The sequence below is a fragment of the Mustelus asterias genome, chromosome 15 (assembly GCF_964213995.1).
Source record: "Mustelus asterias chromosome 15, sMusAst1.hap1.1, whole genome shotgun sequence".
Classification (NCBI taxonomy): domain Eukaryota; kingdom Metazoa; phylum Chordata; class Chondrichthyes; order Carcharhiniformes; family Triakidae; genus Mustelus; species Mustelus asterias.
The window spans coordinates 33,972,882-33,998,341 of record NC_135815.1 but is presented as its reverse complement, the minus strand read 5'-3'; the positions used below and the strand labels follow the sequence as shown (position 1 = coordinate 33,998,341).

The following is a 25,460-nucleotide window of genomic DNA, read 5'->3' as shown; positions in this document are numbered from 1 at the left end:
AATGCCAGTTGGTTACATTATAAAATCCATCACATTCTTCAATTTACAATCACTAGGACACATTAATAGCACGCTTTTTGCTCATTGAACATTTTGTTTTCTTTCCTCTCACACAAAGAGGGAATTTGCATTTATTAAGCACCTTTTATGGCTTCAACACATTTCAAAGTGCTTCACAGTCAGCAAAAGTACTTTTTAAATGGAGGAGCTATTGAATGTAGGAAAACATGGCAGTCAATTTGCACACAGCAAGGTCTCACAGACAGCAATGGGATGGATAGCTAGATGGCATGTTTTAGTGGTAGTGATTGAGATAAATTTTTGCCAGGACACTATGAAATGTTCCCTGCTCTTCCTCAAAATATTCCCCTACAATCCACTTGAGAGGAAAAGTGATCAGTTTAACATCTCATCCAAATGATGGGACTTCTGACAATGCAACACATCCTCAGTATCAACCTAGATTATGTGCTCATGTCTCTGGAGCAGGGATTGAACCCACGATTTTCTACAATCTTCTCTTTCCAGAGAGCAGTGTTGGGCTCTCTCGAGAAATCAGCACTTCTGCATATTGCTGCCACTCCTCCATGTCCACAGCTCCTACCATGGTTGCAGCAAGTCAGCTAGACCAGTCTGGTCTGGCCAGGCCAGCAGTAGCCAAGGTGGAGCAGCCTGCAACCAGGTCTTTACAGGCAAAAGCGCCCAGAGGTCATGGTCACAAGCAGCTGAGGACCCACAGGGAACAGCAGGTTTCCACCAGTTCAGCCTAGTCAGGGAGCAAATTATTGGAGTTAGGAACCCTTCTTTAATGAAAAACACCATAGGTTTAGCAGCTGGGTGAAAACTGAAAATACACACAAGAGCTTTTGGGACTTTGGTTTGAAGTGTGGTTTATTAGGTTAGAATATCATTGATATAGAAGTTGCCGAAATGTTTCTCTCTCTCAATCTTTCTGCACCCTGACGGTGCATAGGTCAGACTTTTGTCTGTTTTGTGGCTAATTATTCCTGGAATAGGTCACTAGTCTGCTGCCTGGAGCTTGTGGCTTGAGGGGCATTTCACCACATCAAGCATAGCCACACTTACACTCGCATACAAACTAAGGAGCAATTTAATATAGCCAATCCACACAACCTGCATGTCTTTGGACTGTGGGAGAAAACCAAAGCACCTGGCACATATCTATGCAACACAGGGAGAAAGTGCAAACTCCACAAAGGCAGACCAAGGCCAGAATCAAACCTGAGTCCCTGGCACTGTGAGTTAACCACTGTGCCACCGTGCTGTCCCTGAATGTTTTTAATGTTCATTAACATATAATCAAGTGACTAGTGAAAAATGTGTCCAGGACAGTTACACAGAGAGCCTCCTCGTAAAGTCTTCAGGGGATGGTGGAGTATATCAGTGGAAACATTGAGCTGCGAGCAGATCCCAGACATCTCCCTGCTGCCAGGTTCAATTAGGACTCTCCTTTCTCTGCTGTTTCATCATCTTCCCCCTGACAAGGATAACTGATGAAGACTGCTGCTTTTCTTCCTCTGCATGCAGGTTGTCTGTAATGGAATGCTGTGTGATATGCAGCAGACGAGAACAGTTTACTTGACACTGAGGGCCACTGAGACCCCACCAATGGGGCTGAAAACAGAGGTGACCATATTTCAATGGGTGTCAGAACCCACAGGCACATTCCCAGTGGTAACCAATTAAGTCTCTATGAAGGATGGTCCCCTGCCCAATCAGAGGGCTGGTAGATTGTGCTGGCCAGTTTTGAAACTGCATTTTATTAGAATTTATTAGAACGCTTTAAGAAAGAAACATGCAACATGGGTAAAGGGCAACCTATAGATGTCACGCACTCGGATTTCCAAAAGGCATCTGACAAGATGCCACATCAAAGATTACTTCACAAAGTAAGAACTCATGGTGTAAAGGTAAGACATTAACACAGATAGAGGATTGATTAGCTAATAGGAAGCAAAGAGTCGGGATAAATGGGTCATTTTTAGGTTGACAAGCTGTTACTAGTGGAGGGCTCAGTGCTAGGACATCAACTACTTACAATCTATATGTATGTTTTGGGTGAAGGGGCTGAAGGTACAGTGGCTAAATTTGTTAATGACACAAAGATAGGCAGGGAATTAAGTAGTCTAGAGGACATAAAGATCTGCAGAGGGATTAGATCCATTAAGTGAGTGGGCAAATATTTGGCAAATGGCGTATGGAAAATGGGAGTAATATGGGAAAATATGAACTTGTGACAGGAAGAATTGAAAAGTAACATGCCAGAGGCCAAGTACCCTTTATCCAAAACCCTCAGCACCAATTGCATTTCGAATTTCAGATACCGCATATAAACTTACATTACAAAGGCTAAAGTAGAGAAAATGGCTGGAAAAGTAAGATGTATCACTGAATAATAAATACAGGGTACCTGTAACAAGTTTCTTTTTGACATTTTCACCATATAAATTGCAAGTGTGGACAAACAACTAGATTCCTGCATTAAGGATGGATGAGATTTTTTAAAAAGTGTGGTTTTTGGATGCGTTGGTTTTTAGATTTACGGATAAAGGATACTTGACCTGCATTTAAATGGAGAGACTGCAGAGCTCTGCAGTTCTGAGGTATCTGGGTGTCCTGGGACACAAAACATTGATATGCCGGTGCAGCAAGTGACTCAGAAAGCAAACAGAATGTTGGTGCTAATTGCACAGGGAAATTGAGTATAAAGTAGGAAAGTTTTGTTCAGTTGTACAGGACATAGCTGAGACTACATCTGGAGTACTGTGTATAGTTTTGATCCCCTTACTTAAGAAAGGCTTTAATTGCATTAGAATTAGTTCAGAGAAGGTTCATTCAACTGATTCTTGGGACGAAGGCTGCTGGAAAGATGACAGGTTTCATTAGATTATCTCTCCACATGGCAGCGACACTCCCAACCCATCCCACCTGACAGGAAACCCCTGACACCTCCCTGCACAATTGTGCCAGCATTCTTGTCTCCAAAACCAAAGGCATGGTAGAATTACGGATCCATATCTGGAGAATATTGCAAGCAGCCCCTCCACCTCCCATCCCACACCCAAAGTGGTTCAGACAAATGAACCTCCACGAGCAGTTGAATCAAGTGCTCCTCCTAAGGTTGAAGGTCATGGGATGGCTGAGTTTCTGATAATAAAAGCATAATGGTAGCTTTATGGGTACTGTGTGTAGACCTGGTGATGTATTGTGGTGTTTCTGTAATTGATGGGACATTGATATGGTAACATTTTCTGTTAACGAATGTTGTTGGTTCATGCTCTGATGCCTTAGTGGCCACATGTTCAGTCAATCAAGTCCTGCATACCCTTAACAGACTGAAAGCACTATAAAAAGAAATTCAGGGCAGTGGTAGCTTTGAGGATAAGTGGCCAGGAATGCCCCTCCTTGCTCCAGCAGATCAGGCTGCAGGTACATCTTTTTGCACTTTTTCCGTGTTTTGTTCAGCAAAATAGAACTTTGTCTTAGCCTGTAGACCCTGTGTGAGCTAAGATAAAGTGGGGCAGAAATTTTAATTAGAAATCAGCTTGCCTGGGGCAGGTTTCTGGCATGTAGCATCAAGCAGGTTGGTTCAAACGGTGAAGTACATGAAAAGTACAAAGGAAGCCTGGCTGGTGGTGGGAGTGGGAGGTGGGAGGTAATAAAATTGCAAGGTATTGGCGTTGTTACTTTAACAAAATTGATTGTAGTATCAATACATGGTATTACTGATAAATGCAAGGAAGGCTTGGTTTCCTCAGTTCATGTGTTAAAGTTATCAGCAATGCTGCTGTTTGGGGGATGCTAAATGGAAGCTAAGTGGTCCTCTGCAGAAAGGAGAGCAAATTGAATAAAGAGCCTTCAAGAAGGCACTCTTGAATTCCTCCTATTCGTTATTCAAGAGTACTATTGGTCATAATTTGAGAGCAGCTTACCCACTTTACCTTCTTGGGCACAGAGCAAATGAAATCCACGAGAGAAATAGGGATAAAAGGGCAGAAAGAATCTTAACATGAGAAGCTAAATACTCAACAATGTAAGCAAATTGTCTGTTAGCACTCAATCTTGATGTTGAAAATGTAATTTTCATGAGTGTGAGAACTTGCATACAATATAGATAAGTTAAACAATCTAGCTTTTCATCAAGAATTCTCAGATTAAGGTCAGAAATTCAATTGCAGCAAACCTTGTATTCCTTTTGCAAGGACAAATTTAGGACTTCAAATAAAACCCATCTTTCTGGATTACAGAAAATCAGCTGACAAATATCTCAACAGGAAAAGACAACATCAGTACTGAAACACAGGCCAAAGTATCAACATGCAACCCTGCAGGAATGTGCTGTCACAACAGGTCAGTGTAAACCAATGGACTCAAGTCAATTTAATCCCAGTGAAGTGCAGTGTGAACTATGGTCACTGGCCTGCCCTAAGAGCATACATCAGGGAAAACTTCTTGTCAAGAAAGTTTGCAATTTAAAGAAATAAATGCTCATATCAAAACTTATTCATAGAAATACTGAAAATATATTTACATAGTCTACAAAATTGCATTTAATTAAATTAATCACCTTATTTAATGAAGAATTGCTTCCAACACTCTGCCCTAAGGGTTCGATGCATTGTTTACCAAGCAACTGACTGAGAAGTACACTTTTGAGTTAATTACTGTCATATATTAGGAATTGTTTCAGCATCACATTGTATCAGATGAAATTGTAATAAAATGGCTGACGCAGGGAATCTTGAATTCTCTGGTCCCACCAAAGGACAAGTGCAGCCACACAAACATGGGGCCGGAGAATCTGGCCTCGCTCGCAGCTGTGATTCTCCAGTCCCGCTGCAGTGAACAGAGATTTGGGTGAGCGCCAATTTCTCCGTTCCTGCTGGCAGTGGCGGCGGGGTGTGAACGGCCGCAGAATTCCAGCCATGGTTTATCAACTTGAAAAAAGTAAATTAAAAAATGTTGTACTTTACCTTACCAGCCAACGGTGTAGTCCAACATCAAACTCCCTAAAGGGAATTATAAGAGTTTTAATTAAAGTAAATAAGCAAGAACATGAACTTCAACTGTAAATCTTTTACTGTTCTATTCACATAAATTTGGGAATTCATTTTCCTGAATAGAAATGCTGTTTAATCTGCCATTTTTATTGCAATATTTCTACACTGCAATAATTAATTGGTGGTGAAACTAAATATGCTTTCTTTTAAAAGGAGTCAATTAAATGTTAACTGGGATTGTTTGTTGGAATTAAGTGATATTAGACCTACCTGATTTAATCAATCAGATTAAAATGCTCATTAATATCATTCTTGATGGGGACACCTATGTTTAATTTTTGCATTAAGTGCCCCTGCAATCTGTGACTAGATCAACTTAGAATCATTTTTGTTAATGATGGAATTGACAATTTCAATTTATTTTTCTGTTCAAATTGCATAATTCTGTCCTTTTGCTCCCTGAAAACAGTAAAATCAATAGCATTGGTAATAAGTGAAACCTTTTGTACAATCCCATATTCCTCGATCCATGAATTATTATTACATATTAAATAAATCCCAGACCTTACTATCAGGATAAAAGTGTCAGACTAGTACTTGGGATTATGTTCAATTTATGTAATTATTTGCTGTATGCAAAACTTCCAGGCTGTGGTTCTTCATCACCTTCCAGTTGTGTTGAAATTCACTTAAATTACAGTGTTTCAGGGAAATTACTTGGGGAAACTACGTAAAAGTAGATGCAGCAATTTGTAAAACATTCTTGACACTCTGCTAAATATAGGGCTCAATTTATCAGAGTTGATTATAACCTTGTCTATTGTGACAATTAAATGTCAGGTTTGATATCAAGCCAAATGGAGTAATAAAATTAAATCAAAAGGTTTATAGATTGAACAGTATTTTTAAATTTCTACCTAGGTCCTCGACAACATCCTAACAACACCACAGATGGAATTTAATCCAGGCGATGGGCATCTCTGCCATCGGATGGAGAACTAGTGAGAGCCCTGCATCACCTTTAGTTGAGGAAGGCCAGACATAAAGAGTTTAAGAGGCATTTATGTGGCTATAATCCCTGTAATTCCCTGGGATTAAGGGCCCCAGGGGCAAAATCCCTCCTCTCCCTCACCATCCACCCTCACCCCAGGAAAAACTGTCTGCAGCTTCCAGCAAGCACCTTCCGTCCCAATGCCTGGTCAGACATTTTTATTCATTTACGAGATGTGGGTATCACTGGCTGGGCAAGCATTTATTGCCAGTTCGTAATTCCCTCCATTTCAGGGGGCAATTAAGAGTCAACCCCTTTGCTGTGGATTTGAAATCGCACGTAGGTCAGACTAGGTAAGGACAACAGATTTCCTTCCCTAAAGAACATTAGTGAACCAGATGGGTTTTTACAACAATAGTTTCATGATCATCATTAAATTTTTAATTCCAGATTTTTTAATTGGGAACCCTCTGCCCAAACTGGCTGCTGTGGGGCAGTAAATTCTATCCCATTCATCAAAAGAAACCAGAAACTGGTGAGAGGTCAGTTATCATGTTTTAATTGAAAAAGTAATTCAGTTATATCAATCATAAATTCATGTTCATGAGTGATGGGAAGGATAATTAACAGTTCAATTCATACAATGAATCTGCAGATAAATTATGTATGAAATTTGGCAAATCATTTTAACAAGCACTCAAGTTATTGATGTCAGAATACTGCGTCAGAATATGACTATGCTTCTTGTTACACAGGAAAAACAATGCAACACAGCAATAAACCGAATTAAATGCACATTTAATCCAAGCACAGATATATATGTACCAAATTATTTCCTATTTACGCAGAATTCCCATGCCATGCAATACACCTAAAAGAGAAATACAAGTTAGATGTTCTTTACATAAATAGCAAATTACTATTTTATTGTTTTGAAATGGTTGTGTTGGGCGGGATGGGCAGGAATAAATGGCATTTCTGCAATATTATGTGTAATTCAATACAGCATAACAAGATACTCAAAATTTAAGAGCATAAGAAATAGGAGCAGCAAGTAGGACGTTCGGCCTCTTGAGCCTGCTCTGCCATTCAGTAAGATCATGGCTGATCTGTTTGCATTGAGTTCCACATTCCCATCTACCCAGATAAACTTTGATTCCCTTACCCAACAAGAATATATTCTACCTCTGCCTTAAAAACTATCAATAATCCTGCTTCAACCACCTTCTGAGGCAGAGTTTCAAAGCCATCCAACCCTCTTGGGAGAAAAAGATTCTCCTCATCTCAGTCCGATAAGGGCAACCCCTAATTTTAAGACAATGCCCCCTAGTTCTGAACTTAGCCACAAGAGGGAACATAATTTCCATGTCTACCCTGTCAATACCTTGTCAGGATCTTATATACTTCAGTCAAGTCATTCCTCACTCTTCTAAAGTCGAGTGGAAATAAGATTAGCCCTTCTGACCTATCCTCATAAGACAACCCACTCATTTCATGTATCAATCTAGTAAACCTCCTCTGAACTGCCTCCAATGCATTCACATCATTCCTTAAATAAGGAGACCAAAACTGCACACAATATTTTAGATCTGGTCTCACTAAAGCGCTGTATAAAAAGCATGACATTCTTACTTTTATAAGCAAAATACTGCAGATGCTGGAATCTGAAACAAACAGAGAATGCTGGAAAAACTTGTTTTTCTGCTGCCGTAAAGCACGCCATGTGTTTGTGGGGGGGCGGGGGGGGGGGGGGGGGGGGGGGGGGGGGAGGGGGGGGGGGGGGGGGAATCCCGCCTGATGAACGCAAGACAAAAAACTTCAGCATGTTTCTTATTTCAGCAACACATTCCTATTGTAAAAGATATGAGCCCATAAATAACTGAATCAAAAGAATAGATTCAGCAGACTTCTGCAACTAAATAGAAGTATGCATTTTCAAACTGAAATGTTACACTAAACATTTCATAGGACATAACTAATGGGCCATGTAATTCAGACTGCGGCAGTGGAGCCTATTTATATTACAATGCAGCAACACAATTCTGATAGTCAAATCATGAATAAGCCAGAAACAAAGTAATCACCGTTCCAGCTTCTTGCCATCCCCTGTCTATCCCATAATCACCACATCTCAATCCTCTATTGACCTTGTTCAAATAACTCCTCATACTAACATTTGTTTCCTTGCTAAAGTCCTAGAGCTTTTATTCCCTCAGAAATATGATGCTGACTCCCTCATCGTTCTCTGATCAAAACCTTCCAATGAGGTTTTCTTCCCAAAGTGCCAAAAGCACTTGCTCCTCCTGCAACATAAAACTTTGTTACAGTTCATTCCTTGGCTCCCACTTCCATCATTAACATGCTCCTTTTTTGCCAATGTTATCCACCAGCAAAGGGTTCAATACTTTTAAATGGTGCTCAGTTTTACCTTTCCATTTTCTTCCCTGGCTGATGCCACATTATCCAATTGCCTGCCTGACATTAAGAATTTAATGAGTTTAAAGTTGCCCACAGCCTAATATTCGCAAATCACATTGCGCAGAATTTTCCCACTCTTCCTGCCGGTGGGATCTTCCAGTCCCGCCAAATGTGACCCCCACCCCCTCCCCCGCTGGTGGGATGGGCAAGCCATGCACTTCGTCTTTGGCTCCTGCAAACAGCAAAGCATCCCCGCTCTTAACTATACCTCTTGCCAGCTGATATTTCAAGCCAAGTCCAGAGCAAGAAACCCTAGAATGTTGATCCTAGGCTGAAGTGTTCTTTCCTTATACCTGATCCATCATCAAGACGTTCTTTCATTCCCACATCACCTATCTATACCCTCACCTCTCCTTTTACTGCCTCATGACTGGACTTCTCCAAAACTCATTTCTATCTTTCCACTGAGGAACGGCAGAACAACCATAATGCTGCAACCTACATTCTCATGCACATCAAGGATGGAATTCTCCCAACCCTGCTGTGGTAGGTTTGGGGGGAGGATGGGATTCTGGTGGGAGTCAGAAGTTGAAAACCAGCCTGTGAACAATTAACAAGGTTCCATGTGCTGAATCTGGCACAGGAAGCCGTCATTCTGGCCAGCGGGACAAGCGCCACCAGAGCTGTCCGCCACTACACATGGTCTCAAAGTGGAGAATTCCATCCCAAGATCCACATTGGCCACCATCTCCGTAAATGATTTCCTATTTCAGAGAATTGACTAAGGTTTTTGTTTTACCCTTCAAATCAATTTACAGTCTTGCTCTCCCTATTTCAAGGACGTCCAATCACACCCCAGTCATTCGATACCAACCTACTTGTTCCCTGCTCCCTGTGCCACAACTTGAGCCACTCTTTTCAGTCACCCTGCACTGGGTGTGAGATTTGTTCCCTAACATCTATACTCTACTTCAAAACCTCTGATGCATTCGTTCCTCCACATATGTTTATTATGTGCAGACCCTCTTTTGTCCCTCTGAATCCCTGCAATATTTTTTCTTCCTATGGAATGTGGGTATTGCTAGCTGGTCAGCATTTATTGCCCATCCTCAATTGCCTTTGGGAAGGTGGTAGTGAGCCATCATTTTGAACCACTGCAGTCCATGTTGTTAGGAATGCGTTAACAGATCTTCCAAATAAGTCTTAATTTGATGTCAATTATTCAATAGAAATCACTGATATATAAAGAGGCCACAGGTGGCACTGGGTGGTGGAGGAGAATTATATTTGGAGTTGGATCAAAGAAATAAAGGTAGTTTATGAAGAAGCTGAACTCGTGTCTCCTTTATTGAACTACAACCGAGAGGCTTAAATACATGTGGTGTAGGTAAACCCACAATACTGTTTACAAGAAGGGAGTTACAAGATTTTGACCCAGCAACAGTGAAGGAAAAGCAACATTGTCCCAAGTAAGGATGGTGTGTAACTTGGAGGAGAACTTGAAGATAGTGGAAATCTGAAATAAAAACAGAAAATGCTATAAAAACTCAGCAGGTCTGGCAGCATCGGTGGAGAGAGAAACAGAGATAACATTTCAAGTCCATATCTCTCATCTTCAGAGCTATTGAAGATGTTACCATTTATCTACTGCTTTTGATCTTACAGGTGGTAGAGAGGTTGCAGGTTTGGTAAGTGCTGTCAAAGGAGCTTTGGTGAGTTGCTGTAGTGCATCTTGTAGATGGTACACATAGCTGCAGCTGTGCATTGGTGGTGGAGGTTAAGTATTTCAGGAGGCGGATGTGGTGCCAATCAAGTGGGCTGCTTTGCTGTGGATGGCGTAAGCTGATGGCGGCAATCACTAATTTTTCATAACTTTATTTTTACTTAGCTTTTACTTTTTCAGTCAACCTGTAATGAATCATACTTTGTAGACATTGATTTAAACCTAGATGCGATTGTGCTTTGATTAGTGATCAATTATATAATCTGTGACTTTATGATCTATAGACTTGGACATTTCCCCCCCAGGATTTTTCTTGTGCATCATATTCATAGCTGTTGTTTTGACTGAACATTGTTTTTTTATCTAGATGCACTGCTGAAAAAAATTCCATTGTGAACCGTTACTGTACTGGCCCCAATGAGCCAAGGACACTCTTGCAGCGATGTCTCGAGACTAAGATGACCAATCTCCCAACGACCACAACTATCTTTCTTTGTGCCAGGTATGACTCCAACCAAGCGAGAGCTTCCCCCAATTCCCATTGACTCCAGTTTTGCTGGGCTCCTTGATGCCACATTCGGTCAAATGCTGCCTTGATATCAGTCACTCTCATCTCACCTCTGGAGTTCAGATCTTTTGTCCATGTTTGCATCAAGGTTGTAATGAGGTCAGGAGCTGAATGGGTCTGGCAGAGCCCACAGTGAATGTCAGGTCATTAATGTGTAGGTGCCACTTGACAGCACTGTCAATGACAACTGCCATCAGTTTGATGTTGATTGAGAGTAAATTGATAGGGCAGTATTTAATCAGTTTAGATTTGTATTGCTTTTTGTAGACATGGCATACCTGCACAATATTCTACGTTGCCAGGTGGAGGTCGGTGTTGTAGCTCTACTGGAACAGCTTGGCCAGGGGCACAACTAGTTCTGGAGCACATCTCTTCAGTACCATTGCCAGAATGTTATCAAGGCCCATGCACCATGCGCAATCCCATGCCTTCAACCATTTCTTGATTTCACGTTGGATTGGATGAAGATTGGCATCTGTGATGCTGGGAACCTTAGGAGGAGGCCAAAAAGGACCTTCCACTCAGCACTTTGGGCTGAGGATGATGGAAAATCTTCAGCCATGTCTCTTGCACTGATACATTCATTGCCCCCATCACCAAGGTTGGGGATATTTGTGGAGCATCCTACTTCAGTTAATTTTTTTTGTCTACCGCCATTCATGACTGCGCACTATAGTGCTTAGATCAGATCAGTTGGTTGTGAGATCGCTTAGCTCTTGTCTATTACATGCTGCTGGTGCTGTTTGGCATGCAAGTAATCCTAGCTTCACCTGGTTGACACCTCGGCTGGAATTTTACGGCCCTGCCTGCCATGGCAATCAGAGCGGGCGAGGGGCAGACAATGGGACAATTGATCTCGAGTGGGATTTCACAGTTTTATGACGAGCGAGGCTGTAAAATCTTGCCCATCATTATTAGGCACGTTTGGTGCTGCTCTTAGCATGCCCTCCTGCATTCTTCATTGAACCAGAGACAATCCATGGACTTAATGGTAATGGGAAAGTGAGTGATATTCAAATAAAGAGGTTACAAATGGTAGTTGAGTATAATTCAGTTGTTGCTTATAGCCCATAGTACCTGGTGGATATCCAGTTCTGGCTATCTAGTTCAAAATCTATCCCATTTATCACAGTAGTAATACCAGACATTGCAATGGAGGGTATTCTTAATGTGCAGATAGGATTTTCTCTCACAAGGACTGTGCGGTGATCACTTATACCGATACTGCCATAGACAGATGCATCTACAACAAGTATGTTTGTGAGGATTGACGAGACAGATTGGTGATGCCTCAAACATTTCACTGTACGTAATGAGCATAATAGAAATATTTGTGGTTGTAGTCATCACATTCCTATTGACATCTAAAATCCCCACACTTGCTTCAAGCCATAATGTCGGTTTTAAAATAGCTTGCATAAGAAATTTCTGAAAGGTCAATATAATATGAGTATTTACCACACACTCTGCCATTTAAAAAAATATATAAGTATTTTGTTTTGAATTCCGAGGTGTGAATTGTCAGTCATTTTTGCATGGCCTACGAATGAAAATTGGCAACAGTTAAATGAATCTCATGAATTTATTGGCAGCAATGGCACCTTCAGGATTGGAGGGAAAAGCAGAGGAAAATTAATAATTTATAGAACAATATTTGATTTCCTCAATATTGCTTTGTTTATCTTGCCACACTGATGTAGTAAATGCTTAACTCAGTGTTCCACATCAATATCACATTGGGTAAGAATTAACGTGCAATTCAATATCGATTTGTTCCATGAACTTTATGCGCAAAATATTTCCATCATTTCAAAGATCTGGTGAGACAATTTTCGTGGTTTCTGCCCTTTCTCATTGACAAGCCCATTAAAAACAAACTTTTAACAAATAGGATCTTTTTAGTTAATAAGCAGCAGAATACACATTAGAGGAATATCTATTTGATATTTATAAATATGCAACACAAAAAATTCTGTTTGATCAATATGGAATGAAATACTAATATAATTTAATTTAATTAAACCTTTACTTTATTCAGGAATTTGAAGTGTGTGATACTGAGGTACATGGATCAAGAAGCTGCCAGTTTTGATCACTGGTATGGACAAGGTTAATCAATTTAAGTGGGGACAGTAACAGAAGCACTATCATAGGTATGAACACCCACCCCATAAGCCTGTCAACTTGGTCATCGTACTTCAGGAGTCAAGTGGCAGATAACAAACTAGTGGCACTACATAGATAGATGGTTGGCAACCTGCTTGAAAAATTTGTGATGTTAGTTACCTTTAAGAGATCTTTTTTTAAGATCATGTTCTCTGCAGCTCTGTGTTGCCGAGCTATCTGTAAAAGTCCTTTTATTGCTACTTAAATGGGGTTTCTTTATTTTTACTCTGGGATGTTTTATGACCCTGCATTGTTAGAAGGAAGGTCATGTGTTCTGGACAGTTTTTTTTCCTTCCTAGTGAATTTAAGATTTCATTTTCTGCTTGGGCTGGCTGCAATTAGTTTAGAAGGGACATCAGACTGAAAGCGGTGTGTCTCTCTCCCTAGCGTTTGGAAATTCTGCTGGTTAGCTGAAAGCAAGGCTTCTTGCCTTCCTAGAATAGAGAATTTGCTGTTGGTGGCTCGACCAGAGTCTCTCCCTGGTGTTCTGGGAAGCTGTTCTGACTCCAAACCTGTCTGTGTCCCTCGAGAGAACTGCAGCATTCATTCAAAGGACTCAGTTCCAGTATCACGTGAGCATTAGTCTTGGCTGTGTTAAACCTGTGTATTGGGGTTTTTTTTGTCTTAAGGAAGTTGATTGGAACATCTTAAATATATTTGTTACAGGTTATACATTATTGTGGTTATTTTGTTTTTGTCCGCAATTGATAACAGTTATTGCTAATTTTCTTACTATATGTGTTAACTATATTCTTAAATAAACTTCGTTTGATAAAAGCTCCCTAGTGGGTCATTACAATCATACCTGAAGCGAAACATATCATGCTTATCCTAACCAAATTCAAAGTGCAAAACTTATAATCCAGGCGAGTTTCATAAAACACTCGAGTTTCTAACAAATTTCACAACCAATTTACAAACTAAGATGTTCAAGTTTTCATAGTGGGGGGGGGGGGTGGCAAATTCTTCGGCCATTCACGCCGGTGGGATTCTCTGGTCCCGCTGGCAGCGCACACCCTCCCATGGATTTCACAGCTGCATGGGATGACATCAAGGGGAAATCCCATTGACAGAGGCAGGACCAGAGAATCCCGCCACCACCGAACAGCACACCACTTTCTGGCACCAAGCAACACACGGCTGGGAGGCTGGGGAACCCCCTCCCCCCCCACTCCCTCCCCAACCCCCCCAGTGTTCATTACATTTTCAGTGTCACAGGTTCTCAAGGTCTTCCTAACTCCTGCTACTGCCCAGTGCAAGGATGAGAGTTGGAGTAGGCTAAATAAATTAGTAGACAAGTTTCTGACTTTCCTGGCAGTTGTATTCCATTTCAGGTGGATCAAAGCAGGATAATTCAATTTTAATAATTTTAAAACGTTCCTGTGTAAGACTGAAAAATGTTTGGTTTCTTTTGACTATATTTGCACTTTTATACAGCACATTAATAATAACCCGAACTTGAACGAATGAATGAAATTGAATTTAAACCTTGTGAATTAACATTGTAAGATTATTCCTGAGCCAAAAATATACAAAGAAAATAATTTGAAAATCACAATAAATCAAATGACACAGAAGCCAGTACAATTGCACCTGCAAGATCCCATTCTGTTCTTGATATTTACTTTCAGAACTTAACTGTGCAACTTACCTCCATGTTCCTGTAAAACTATACAAACTGCTGGTACATCTTGGCAATTTTGGTGGTTCAATACCATCCAGACACATGATAATTGATGGAATCCCATAAAGCAGCAGGTATTTCATATAGAAAAACAGTGCATGAGCAAAGCCAAGGCCACCTAGGAGATAAAGATATACAATTTAAATGAGTATCTGCATGGGAACTGTTCACGTCCCAATATCTCACTGTATAATGGGTTAACCAAGGGTGTAACAATATTACCCCCTAGTGGCACGAATAAGATGTTCACATCATTTGCATGAGACAATCCAATCTTTTAACAATAGACTGAGAAAGCAACCACTGAGACATGGTCACTTATGAATAATTACACTCACTTTTTAGAACAAATTAGTTTAGAATACTGAGTAATAGTTATGATCATCACAACTTGTCTTCACATAACCCATAAAATGTGAAACTCATTTCCCAGTTCAGTGGATTTTTTGCTTGGCTTAAATACCTAACTATATTGTACAACAACCTCCTTTATTGTATCTTATCAAATTACCACAAAATTTTCAAAACCCCACTACAGAAGGTATCAAAACTATGTTACACACAAAGGGCCGAATGTTCCATCGTAGTGGGCAGGACAACAGACCATGCAAAGGTCCACTGACCTCGGGCGGGATTTTTCAGCTTTGGGCCGAGCGCAGCCGAAAAATCTCACCCAAAGTATTCAACCTCTGTCTTACTTTGTTATACACAGAATATTCAAAAAGTATCAAAGGCTTCATAAATTTATCCAAATTCATGACTTGGACTTGGATATCCGTGGCGAGGCATGGTGATCAGCCTCCCTCCCGTTGAGTTTTGTTCTGATGTCTCCAAGTCCCGGACTCAGGGTCTTGTTGCTTCTTCTGCAGTGGTTAGTCCTGCAGGTTACTGCTGCCGATGTTTTTTTGTTTCTCCTTCTTATAGATATCCTGGAGGATGGGATTTCTCCTCCACCTCCCTTCCACTATTAGGTGATATGTAGACCACATCTATTAGAATGATGGATCCTTTGTTATTTTTATCACTATCCAAAATAATTCAATTTCTGTCTTGCTGAAATTATGTTCTCCAGAATAAGTACAGATATTCCACCTCCCATTTTCCCCTCTCTATCTTTTCTCTGCAATGCTTAATTCCCAGTCCTGATTTTTTTGTTTGAACCATGTCTCAGTGTTCTCTGTCTAGTTGTTCCCATGATGTGGAGATGCCGGCGTTGGACTGGGGTAAACACAGTAAGAAGTCTAACAACACCAGGTTAAAGTCCAACAGGTTTATTTGGTAGCAAACGCCATGAGCTTTCAGAGCGTGCTGCTCCTTCGTCAGGTGGAGTGGGAGATCTGCTCACTGTTTGGACTTTAACCTGGTGTTGTTAGACTTCTTACTTAGTTGTGCCCAGTGCATGGCGACCTCCAGCTCCCCAATCTAGTACAGACACCAGCTGAAATCTTCCATCCTCGATCGCAGCTGGGATCTTTAAATACCACTGAAAGTTAACGGAATTTTGACGGGAATGCCAAATTTTCCATTCTTGCTCGCATCAGGCCCCGTCCACTGTGTCCATTACTACACTGACATTTTAGCGAGATTTCTTCTCATTTTATGCTGAACCCCCGAGTCTTTTTAGACTCCTGTTCTTTAAATCTATTTTTCCCTTGCCATCAACGTTCCTATGTTTTCCTGTCAAGGTCTGTTTACTTTAAGGCTGCTTGCCTTTCTTATGGATCTCTCCCCAACACAGAACACGCCCCCCTTAATAGTTTAAAATCTTTGCCACCTTCTTATTGATCCTTTCTGTGAGGACACAGTCCCATTCTGGTTCAGATGGAGCATGGCCCATCAATACAGCTCTTTCCTGTCCCAGAACTGGTGCAAGTGTCATATTAGAATAAGCCCCCTTTTCCACATCCAACCCTTCAGCCACATATTAATTCTCCTGATCTCTCCACTACCATGCCAATTTGCACATGGCTCAGAAATAATTTGGGGATTATCATCCTGTGGTCCTGCTTTTCAATTTGCAGTCTAAATCCTGTTAATCTTTAAGCAAGGCATCTTGCCTGTTCCTACCTAGGCCGTTTGGTTCAACTCGATTATCTCCCTCCCATTTGAAGTTCCTCTCCAGCCACCACAAGGTATCCCGTACCCTGACACTGGGTGGGCAACGCACCCTGTGGGATTCACCTTCTTAGTTGCAAAGGATCCGATCTATCCCCCTAATTATTAAAAGCCCCATTACTGATATATTTCCACCCTGCTTTTCCCCATGCTGGGGTCTTTTGAGCCCCAGTGCTTTAGTCTGCATTGTGGCTGTCCTCCCTACAGCTTTCTCATCACCTTCATTGGTAGCGAGTACATTGTACCTGTTGGACAGGCTATTACGCAGTTGAATTCATCAACAATTTTCAAACTTGTCGGAAGTCTTCCCCTTAGTTGTCACCATCCAACTCACCATCATTCAGCACAGCAGAGCACTATCTTTAGAAATGATAAAAGACTGCATAAAAATGAATCTCTTGCACCAAATTTTAGAATATTAGAAAGATACAGGTACTGTGCCTCCAATATAAATCTCTTCAAAATAAAATAGTGCTCCACTTAAATTAGATTAGTTTCCTCAGTAAGAATCTATTATTCACCAAACTTTTGATTTTTAAACTCATTACTAATCTTGCAATGGATTTTTCTTACGATATCTTTAGATGAAATGCTGCATTATCCAGCTTGACTCGTCAATATTTCATTACCATTTATATGGTCAGGTTCATTTTAGAAATAGCATGGTGGATATTCAAAACCTAGAATATTTTTGTTAATCCAATTCTCAATCCGTCTTCTCATCTCTCCAAACATAAACCCCACAACTCTGAAATGCATTGCTTTCGGTAATGTCATGTATCAGATCATTTTCAATTTCATGTAGGATGGAAAAGAAAAATTACTTTTGTTAATTCTTTGCTGGCAAGGACAATATTTGTTGTTCATTCCTAAGAGAAGGTGATGGTGAGCTGCCTTCTTGGGCCATTGTAGTGTACTGGTGTACATCGACAATAGGAAGACAATTTTAGGGTCTTGACTGAAGAACAGTGAAGAAACGGTGATATAGGGTATACGGAGTCAGGTATTTCCTGGACCGTCCAACTCAGGAGAAAGTGCCACCAAATGTGGAATTGCAATTCTTGGGGGGCTATTTGGAGGCAGCCACGGGGGTTACCAGATGCCAAGGCAGGCTGTTTAATAGGCTCATCCCGGTCTCTATGACTTTACCCCAGCTGTAACAATGACAGAAAAACAAAGAACTGTCCTTGAGCTCTCACAACTTGCCCCCACACACTCCCCAGGCCCAGCCATGCCAATCATGACCCCACCCAACCCCCATGGTCTCTCATAACCTCCATGTCAATCGGTGGCACTTCCTTTGCTGTTCACCCACTATACACCCTGTACAGAACGAATAAAGTCCATAGTAACAATGGGACGTGTGAAACAGCTATAAAAAAAACAGTTCATTCATAACTTTCTACTTACTGAAATCCATTTTTAACTATAAGGACTTAACAACATAAGAACTAGGAGCAGATGTAGGCCATTTGGCCCTTCGAACCTGCTCTGCCATTCATTAAGATCATGACTGATCTTTTTGTGGACTCAGTTACCCGCCTGTTCACCATAACCCTTAATTCCTTTACTGTACAAAAACCTATCTATCTTTGCCTTAAAGACATTCAACAAGGTAGCCTCAACTGCTTCACTGGGCAGGAAATTCCACAGATTCACAACCCTTTGGGTGAAGAAGTTCCTTCTCAACTCAGTCCTAAATCTGCTCTCCCTTATTTTGAGGCTATATCCCCTAGTTCTAGTTTCATACACCAGTGGAACTAGTGGAAACAACCTCCCTGCTTCTATCTTATCTATTCCCTTCATAATTGCATTTTTCTTGTAAGATCCCCCCTCATTCTTCTAAATTCCAATGAGCATAATCCCAGTCTGCTCAGTCTCTCCTCATAAGCCAACCCTCAACTCCGGAATCAACCTAGTGAATCTCCGCTGTACTCCCTCTAGTGCCAGTGTATCGTTTCTCAAGTAAGGAGACCAGAACTGTCACAGTAATCCAGGTTTGGCCTCACCAGAATCTTATACAGCTGCAACATAACCTCCCTGTTTTTAAACTCCATCCCTCTAGCAATGAGGGACAAAATTCCATTTGCCTTCTTAATTACCTGCAAACCAACTTTTTGTGATTGATGCTCAAGGACACACAAGTCCCTCTGCACAAAATAGCATGCTGCAATTTTTTACCCTTTAAATAATTGTCCATTTTATTATTATTCCTACCAAAATGGATGACCTCACATTCACCAACATGTATTCCATCTGCCAGACCGTTGCCCACTCACTTAAACTATCTATATCCCTTTGCAGACGTTCAATGTCCTCGGCGTACTTTGCTCTACCACTCATCTTAGTATCATCTGCGAACTTTGACACACTATACTTGGTCCCCAACTCCAAATCATCTATGTAAATTGTAAACAATTGTGGTCCCAACACTGAGCCCTGAGGCATACCACTAGTCACTGATCACCAACCAGAAAAGCATCCATTTATCCCCATTCTTTGCTTTCTGTTAGTTAACTAATCCACTATCCAAGCTAGTGCATAACCCGTAATGGCGTGCAGCTTTATCTTATGCGGCAGCCTTTTGTGCGGCACCTTGTTGAAAGCCTTCTGGAAATCCAGATACACCACATTCACCTGTTCCCCATTGTCCACCAAGCTTGTATTCCAATAAATTAGTTAAACATGACCTTAGGAGTCCGGGGATAATGATGCAGCTATATAAGACCCTCGTCAGACCCCACATGGAGTACTGTGCTCAGTTCTGGTCGCCTCACTATAGGAAGGATGTGGAAAAGATTGAAAGGGTGCAGAGGAGATTTACAAGGATATTGCCTGGATTGAGTGGCATGCCTTATGAGGATAGGCTGAGGGAGCTCGGTCTTTTCTCCTTGGAGAGACGAAGGATGAGAGGAGACCTAATAGAGGTGTATAAGACGTTGAGAGGCATAGATTGGGTGGACTCTCGGAGGCTTTTTCCCAGGGTGGAAATGTCTGCTACGAGAGGACACAGGTTTAAGGTGCTGGGGGGTAGGTATAGGGGAGATGTTAGGGGTAAGTTTTTCACACAGAGGGTGGTGGGCGAGTGGAATCGGCTGCCGTCAGGGGTGGTGGAGGCGAACTCAATAGGGTCTTTTAAGAGACTCCTGGATGAGTACATGGAGCTTAATAGGATGGAGCGTTATAGGTAGGTCTAGAAGGTAGGGATGTGTTCGGCACAACTTGTGGGCCGAAGGGCCTGTTTGTGTTGTAGTTTTTCTATGTTTCTATGACCTGCCTTTCATGAATCCATGCTGTGTCTTCCCAATGGGACAATTTCTATCTAGATGTCTCACTATTTCTTCCATAAAAGTGTCAGTCATCCAGACCATTTAAAGTATCAATAGCAGAAGCTACAAACACTTGAAACCTTTTATCTTACGTAAATAAAAATCTTGCAATTGAGAGAAAAGATCACAGGGCAAGAGCTGCTAATCAAGCAATATTTTTCCTGGGGCGCAGCTGTTTTAACAGATTAATGAATGTCTAGGTTCTCAGCCAAGACTCATTAGGCATTCTTGGCTGAATTTCACTGTGCACAGTGGGTAAATGGGAGTGGAAATGCCATAGCTTGGCATGGTGGGTATGTGGGGCTACGGGAGGGTGAGGGATGGGGAGTTTTACTGCAGCTGTACAAGGTCTTGGTGAGATCACATCTCGAATACTGTGTACAGCTTTGTTCTTCTTATTTTAAAAGTGATATGATGTCATTAGAAACAGTTCAAAGAAGATTCTCTCAACCCATCCCTGGAATGAACAAAGGTTAAACAGGTTAGGCATGTATCCATTGGAGTTCAGAAGCAGAGACAACCTTATAGAAACGTACAAAATTCTGAGGAAGAATATTTCCTCTAAGGGGGGGAGACTCGAGTAGGGGACTCAGTTTGAAAATAAGGCCTCTCTGTTTAAAAATGGAGATGAGGAGAATTTTTTTCTCCAAGATTCATTAGTCTGAGGAATTCTCCGCCCATAAAGCTGTGGAGGCCGGGTCATTGAATTTATTCAAGGCTAAATTGGATAGATTTTTGATTGACAGAATAGTCAAGGATTATGGGGGGGCACAGAGGGAAAAGTGGAGTTGGGAGCCCAACCAATTTAGCCATGATCTTATTGAATGGCAAAACAGGTTTGAAGGGCCAAGTGACCTGCTCCACATCCTACGCTGCTACGATAGAGCAGTCGATTTTACTCAGTCTATTGTCATTATATGAATCCCACATCAGTATGCCAGACTACAAATGTAGCAGGATGATTTACAGAATGTTTGAACTAGTGAAGAATAAAGTGGAAGACTTATTTTCTAACAGCAAATGCTTGCAAGAGGCTCATGTGAAAGCACAGATATGTTGTCCAAGCTTATAATCATAGAAAACACTTAATGGACAGAATCTGACGAGATTCTTTTCTAAATGTCCAGCTAGCGTGAAAACGGGAGAGTTCCTGATCTGTTTTTCGGGTGAGTTTTCACGCCGAATCTTATGCACTCAGTCTTTGAAAAAGTAAGCTAGACTGTTTCGAGCTACCAGAGGAAGTGGGCGGGACTTAATTCGCTAGACAGCCTGCAGCTCAGATTGGAGCCACAACCTGTGCATGCGCAGAAAAAGTGAAAAAAAAAAGGCAGCTCTCCTGGCAGAACCCCCCCCCCCCCGCCAGATACAGCCTTACCCTCCCCCCACTCCCCATGGACATCAGGGACTACCCTCCCCAACATTACTGACCCCATTACACCCCCTAACCACCCCCCCCATACAGCCTTGAACATGGCCCCCTTATCATCCCTCCCGGCCCTGGTGGCTGGCTGATATTATCGTCTCTCTCCCCTGCCCCCGATTATCACAGAGGAACAAAACCACCCCCTCTGTTAGCACACCTGCAAGTGCTGACTTGGTTTCCCCTCCATTTTTTCTGATGCATACCTGGTCAGGTTGCTGGAGGCAGTGGAGGCGAGGCAGGACACCCTCTTCTCCCCAGCAGGACACCACCTCAGAGGAAGGGATGGAAATGCAGCCTGGGAGGTGGTGGCAGCACATGTTAGTGCCAGGGCACTGGCCAGGAAAACCAGGAAGCAGTGCTGCAAAAAACTGAAGGACCTAATCCGGGTAGCAAGGGTGAGTGTTTAACCTCATCTAGCATTTTCCCCCTAAATGACTCCCAGATCTCCCCATCCCCAGCACCCTGCATGCTTTCAACCCCTGACCCCCAAACACCTCCCTCCACTCCCCAGGAGTATCACAGTTGCCCTCTGAGGGCCACTCCCGACACCCTGTAGGACTCGTGCTATCAGATTTTACATGGCTCCTTCCGTCCCCACAGGAGAAGGATATCATAATCACCTGGAGAGGATGAAGACAGGGGATGGTGTGCCTGAGATCCAGGTCCTTACCCTCTGAGGAGTGGGCACTGGAGCTTGCAGGAGAGGAGGACATGTGGACCATTAGTGACAGCATGGTCAGGCTGGAGCATAGAAGTAAGCACATGCCAATCCTCCACTTGTTGGAGAAATCTCAAGTAAGTTGCATGCCCAGATTCCTCTCCCTCCCTTGCATTTAACTTTGTGTCCTGTGCTACAGGAAGGGACCCCGATGCGCCTGGGTCATCTGGCATCGCGGCCCTCACAGCTGCTCCCATACATCCTGCCACTGACAGCTCAGAAGACTCCTCAAGAGAAAGCTCATGAAGTTTTGCGTCAGCTTTCACTTCGCAACTCACCATCCCAGAGACTCTCACATCGGTGGATCAAGTCAGTGGCGAGGCATCTGGGTTGCTCTCTGGTGCGCACGACGCATCTGCTGATGTGCATCGGGTGGAGGAGGGATCATCCTAGGCCTCTTGGCACCCTGGGGCTTGCCGGAGACAAGGACTCAGCTGGCCCCAGGCTACTTGCTGGGTTTCTGCGATCACTTCTCCTTCAGTTGCTGGAAATGCAGCAACAAAGCCACGGAATGCAGGAGGGACCGACAGCAACGCTGGCCCAACCGCGAGGCTGTTGGGTGGAGTTCCAAAGCTTTAAGCGGATCAAATATTGCCTGTTTTGTGTGGTTCCCAGGCCAACACTCTTCCTCTTCCTGCTGGGCAGCTTCCTCCTCAGCAATATCCGGCTGGTTGGCCTCCACGTCCTCCTCCTCCAAAAGGTCTCCTCGCTGCTGCGCCAGGTTGTGTAGGGCACAGCACACCATCACAATACGGGACAATATCAGGGGGCTCTATTGGAGGGCACTGACAGAGTGGTCCAGGCACCTGAACCACATCTTGAGGAGGTCTATGCACAGCTCCACTATTGGACGGGTGGCAACGTGGGCCTCATTATATTGGGTCTCCACCTCAGTCTCAGGCCTCTGCACAAGCACCATCAGCCAAGACCAAAGCAAGTACCCCATGTCCCCCATGAGCCATCCCTACACCCTGGGCTCCTCCTCAAAGACCTCCAGGACATCGGAACTCCTCAATATAAAACTACCAAGCACACTGCTGGGGTGGCATAGACGTGCATGATGTTCAACTGATGGTCACACACCAACTACACATTTATTGAACGGAAGCCCTTTCTGTTCATGAATTTTCCTGGATTCTTCACTGGAGCCTTGAGGGCAACGTGGGTGCAGCTGATGGTCCCCTGCACATTTGGCACCCCGCAATGGCCACAAATCTTACAGCCTGGGCTTCCTGCTGGGTCTGGTCCAGGTCAAATTTAATATACTGGCCAGCCCGGGCATACAGAGCATCCGTGACCTCCTTGACACACTTGTGGACGGATGAGTGGGAAATACCACAAAGGTCTCCATTGGCGGTCTGGAAGGAATCGGTGGCATAAAGGTTTAAGGTGGCCGTCACTTTCACAGCTACCAAGAGTGGGTGCCCCACCGTGGCCCGAGGTGTCAGGGCTTGCAACAAATGGCAGAGGGGTCGCCCTGTCTCCTTTTGGAGTCAGAGCCGTCGGTGGCACGTGTTGTCTGACAATTGCTTGAAGGACACTCGCATGCGTGTCTCCGCTCCCTCCTTTGCCTGCCCTCCCCCCCCATCCTTGGGGCGAATGGCGGCTGCGTCCTGCCTCCAAAGGACGCCTCCCTCTATTCCTGTGAGCGGTGAGGCCTAGAACTCCTCTGCCCACAATTCATCCTCCTGCTCCTCCTCCTCAGCTCCAGCAGCCAAAAGAACAGCAAGATCAATGGGTTGCATTGAAAAAGCCATCTCGTCAATCTGAAGAGCGAGGGGTGGGCGAACAGAATTTGGGGAAGGGGAGAGACAAATGGAGATGTTGAAGAACTCTGCTTGCCCACAGTCCAGCAACACACACTTCCTATACCCCTCCAACAGACCCCAGAATAGCAACATAGCACTCCCCATCTCACAAAACGCACACCCAGAACCCATGCAGTAGTGGCCATGGACAGTACTGCTTGACAAGTGCTGACACTGCAGCATTGCCACTTCAGAGAGTTTCCAGCCCATCCCCCACCAGCAACAGCGCTTGCTGCTGCCACCACTAGGACCCAGAGTCAGCGGTAAGACCCAAGGTCTGACCTGGTTCCGTCTTGAGAGGCTGAAGTTGGACCCCATGAACAACAGCAGCCCTCCACACACTCGCAGGCCCCCCCACCACCACCCCACCCCACACACTCGCAGGCACCCCCCCCACCCCACACACACTCGCAGGCACCCACCTCCCCCACCCCCACGACTTTATCTCCCCGCTCAATCGCCTGAATGCAACTTTTATACTTCAGGTGTTTTCCTGACTGATCTGGCTACAGTGAACAAGGTCGTTAAGGCAGGTCAGCTGAGATAATTGGGAGAGAAACTTGCTAATTAAAATGTGATGAATGCAAAAAAATGCAAATTGACATTTTGCCCGTTTTGGGTGGGGTCCCGATCGCGCTCATTTTTTTTCCTGGTTAAAATGGGCGCAAAAACGGGCGCCATTCCCGCTAGTCATGTCACGCCCGAGTTTACGACTTTTTCCCGCTGCAAAATGGGTCCGATGATGTTGTGAAATTCCGTCCAATGCCTTCTCTAACACAAGAGTACCTGCACATTCTATTAAAAAGAGAAAGTGATCTTGCACTAACCTAAAGTCCAGTAGGAGGCAGATTCTAATATTGTTTCTTGCTGCTGAATTGCATGAATATACATCAGTTGAAGCATGGTCTCTGTCAACCACCACCAGAATAGAATGCGCATTCCACTCCGCAACAAACACACGAGATCTGTTTTGGGGACAAATGTCTCTGCTTTTCGCATCTGTTTTATTTTGGAAGTAAAACAAAAACAGAACAAATGAATCCACCGAGAATTAGAGAAGTACATATTTATTTCATTTGTTTGTTTTTTAAGTGGTTACCAACTATGTCCCCAATTAACACAACTGCTTCTCAAGTGCTGATATACTTTACAGGGGACTTCTCATCAATCCTTTCAGATGCTTGGCAATTTCTCACATTTTTTTATTCTGACAACATTCATTGTAAAACTGTGACAACTAAAAATTCTATTCCAGCTTCAAATAATATTTAATAAATTCCCAATTGTTTTCCCTTATTCCAAAGTCGACATGTAGCATGCCTTTTAGTCTAACTAATCAGTGCTGTTCCACTGATTTGATGCCTTCCATGTATTATTGAAGAGTCTACTTTCACATTTAGAGATGTTAGGTAACCTGTGGATTTGCTTTGCAGGTTTCTTCACAACACCACTGTGCACAAGCTACTTGCTGTCACTTATTCATCTGTCAAATCAAA

At 43.0% G+C, this 25,460-nt stretch overlaps 1 protein-coding gene across 1 annotated transcript in view; it reads right to left on the bottom strand.

Moving 5' to 3' along the window:
• hhat (hedgehog acyltransferase) overlaps positions 1-25,460 on the bottom strand; it is a 211,320-nt gene that overhangs the window by 157,899 nt on the left and 27,961 nt on the right. Inside the window, exons 7-9 of the mRNA XM_078229731.1 lie at positions 24,792-24,963; positions 14,539-14,689; positions 4,995-5,030 (exon numbers count right to left, since the gene is read on the bottom strand). Of these exons, the coding sequence (XP_078085857.1) occupies positions 4,995-5,030; positions 14,539-14,689; positions 24,792-24,963 (359 nt within the window). The remainder of the gene's footprint in view (positions 1-4,994; positions 5,031-14,538; positions 14,690-24,791; positions 24,964-25,460) is intronic.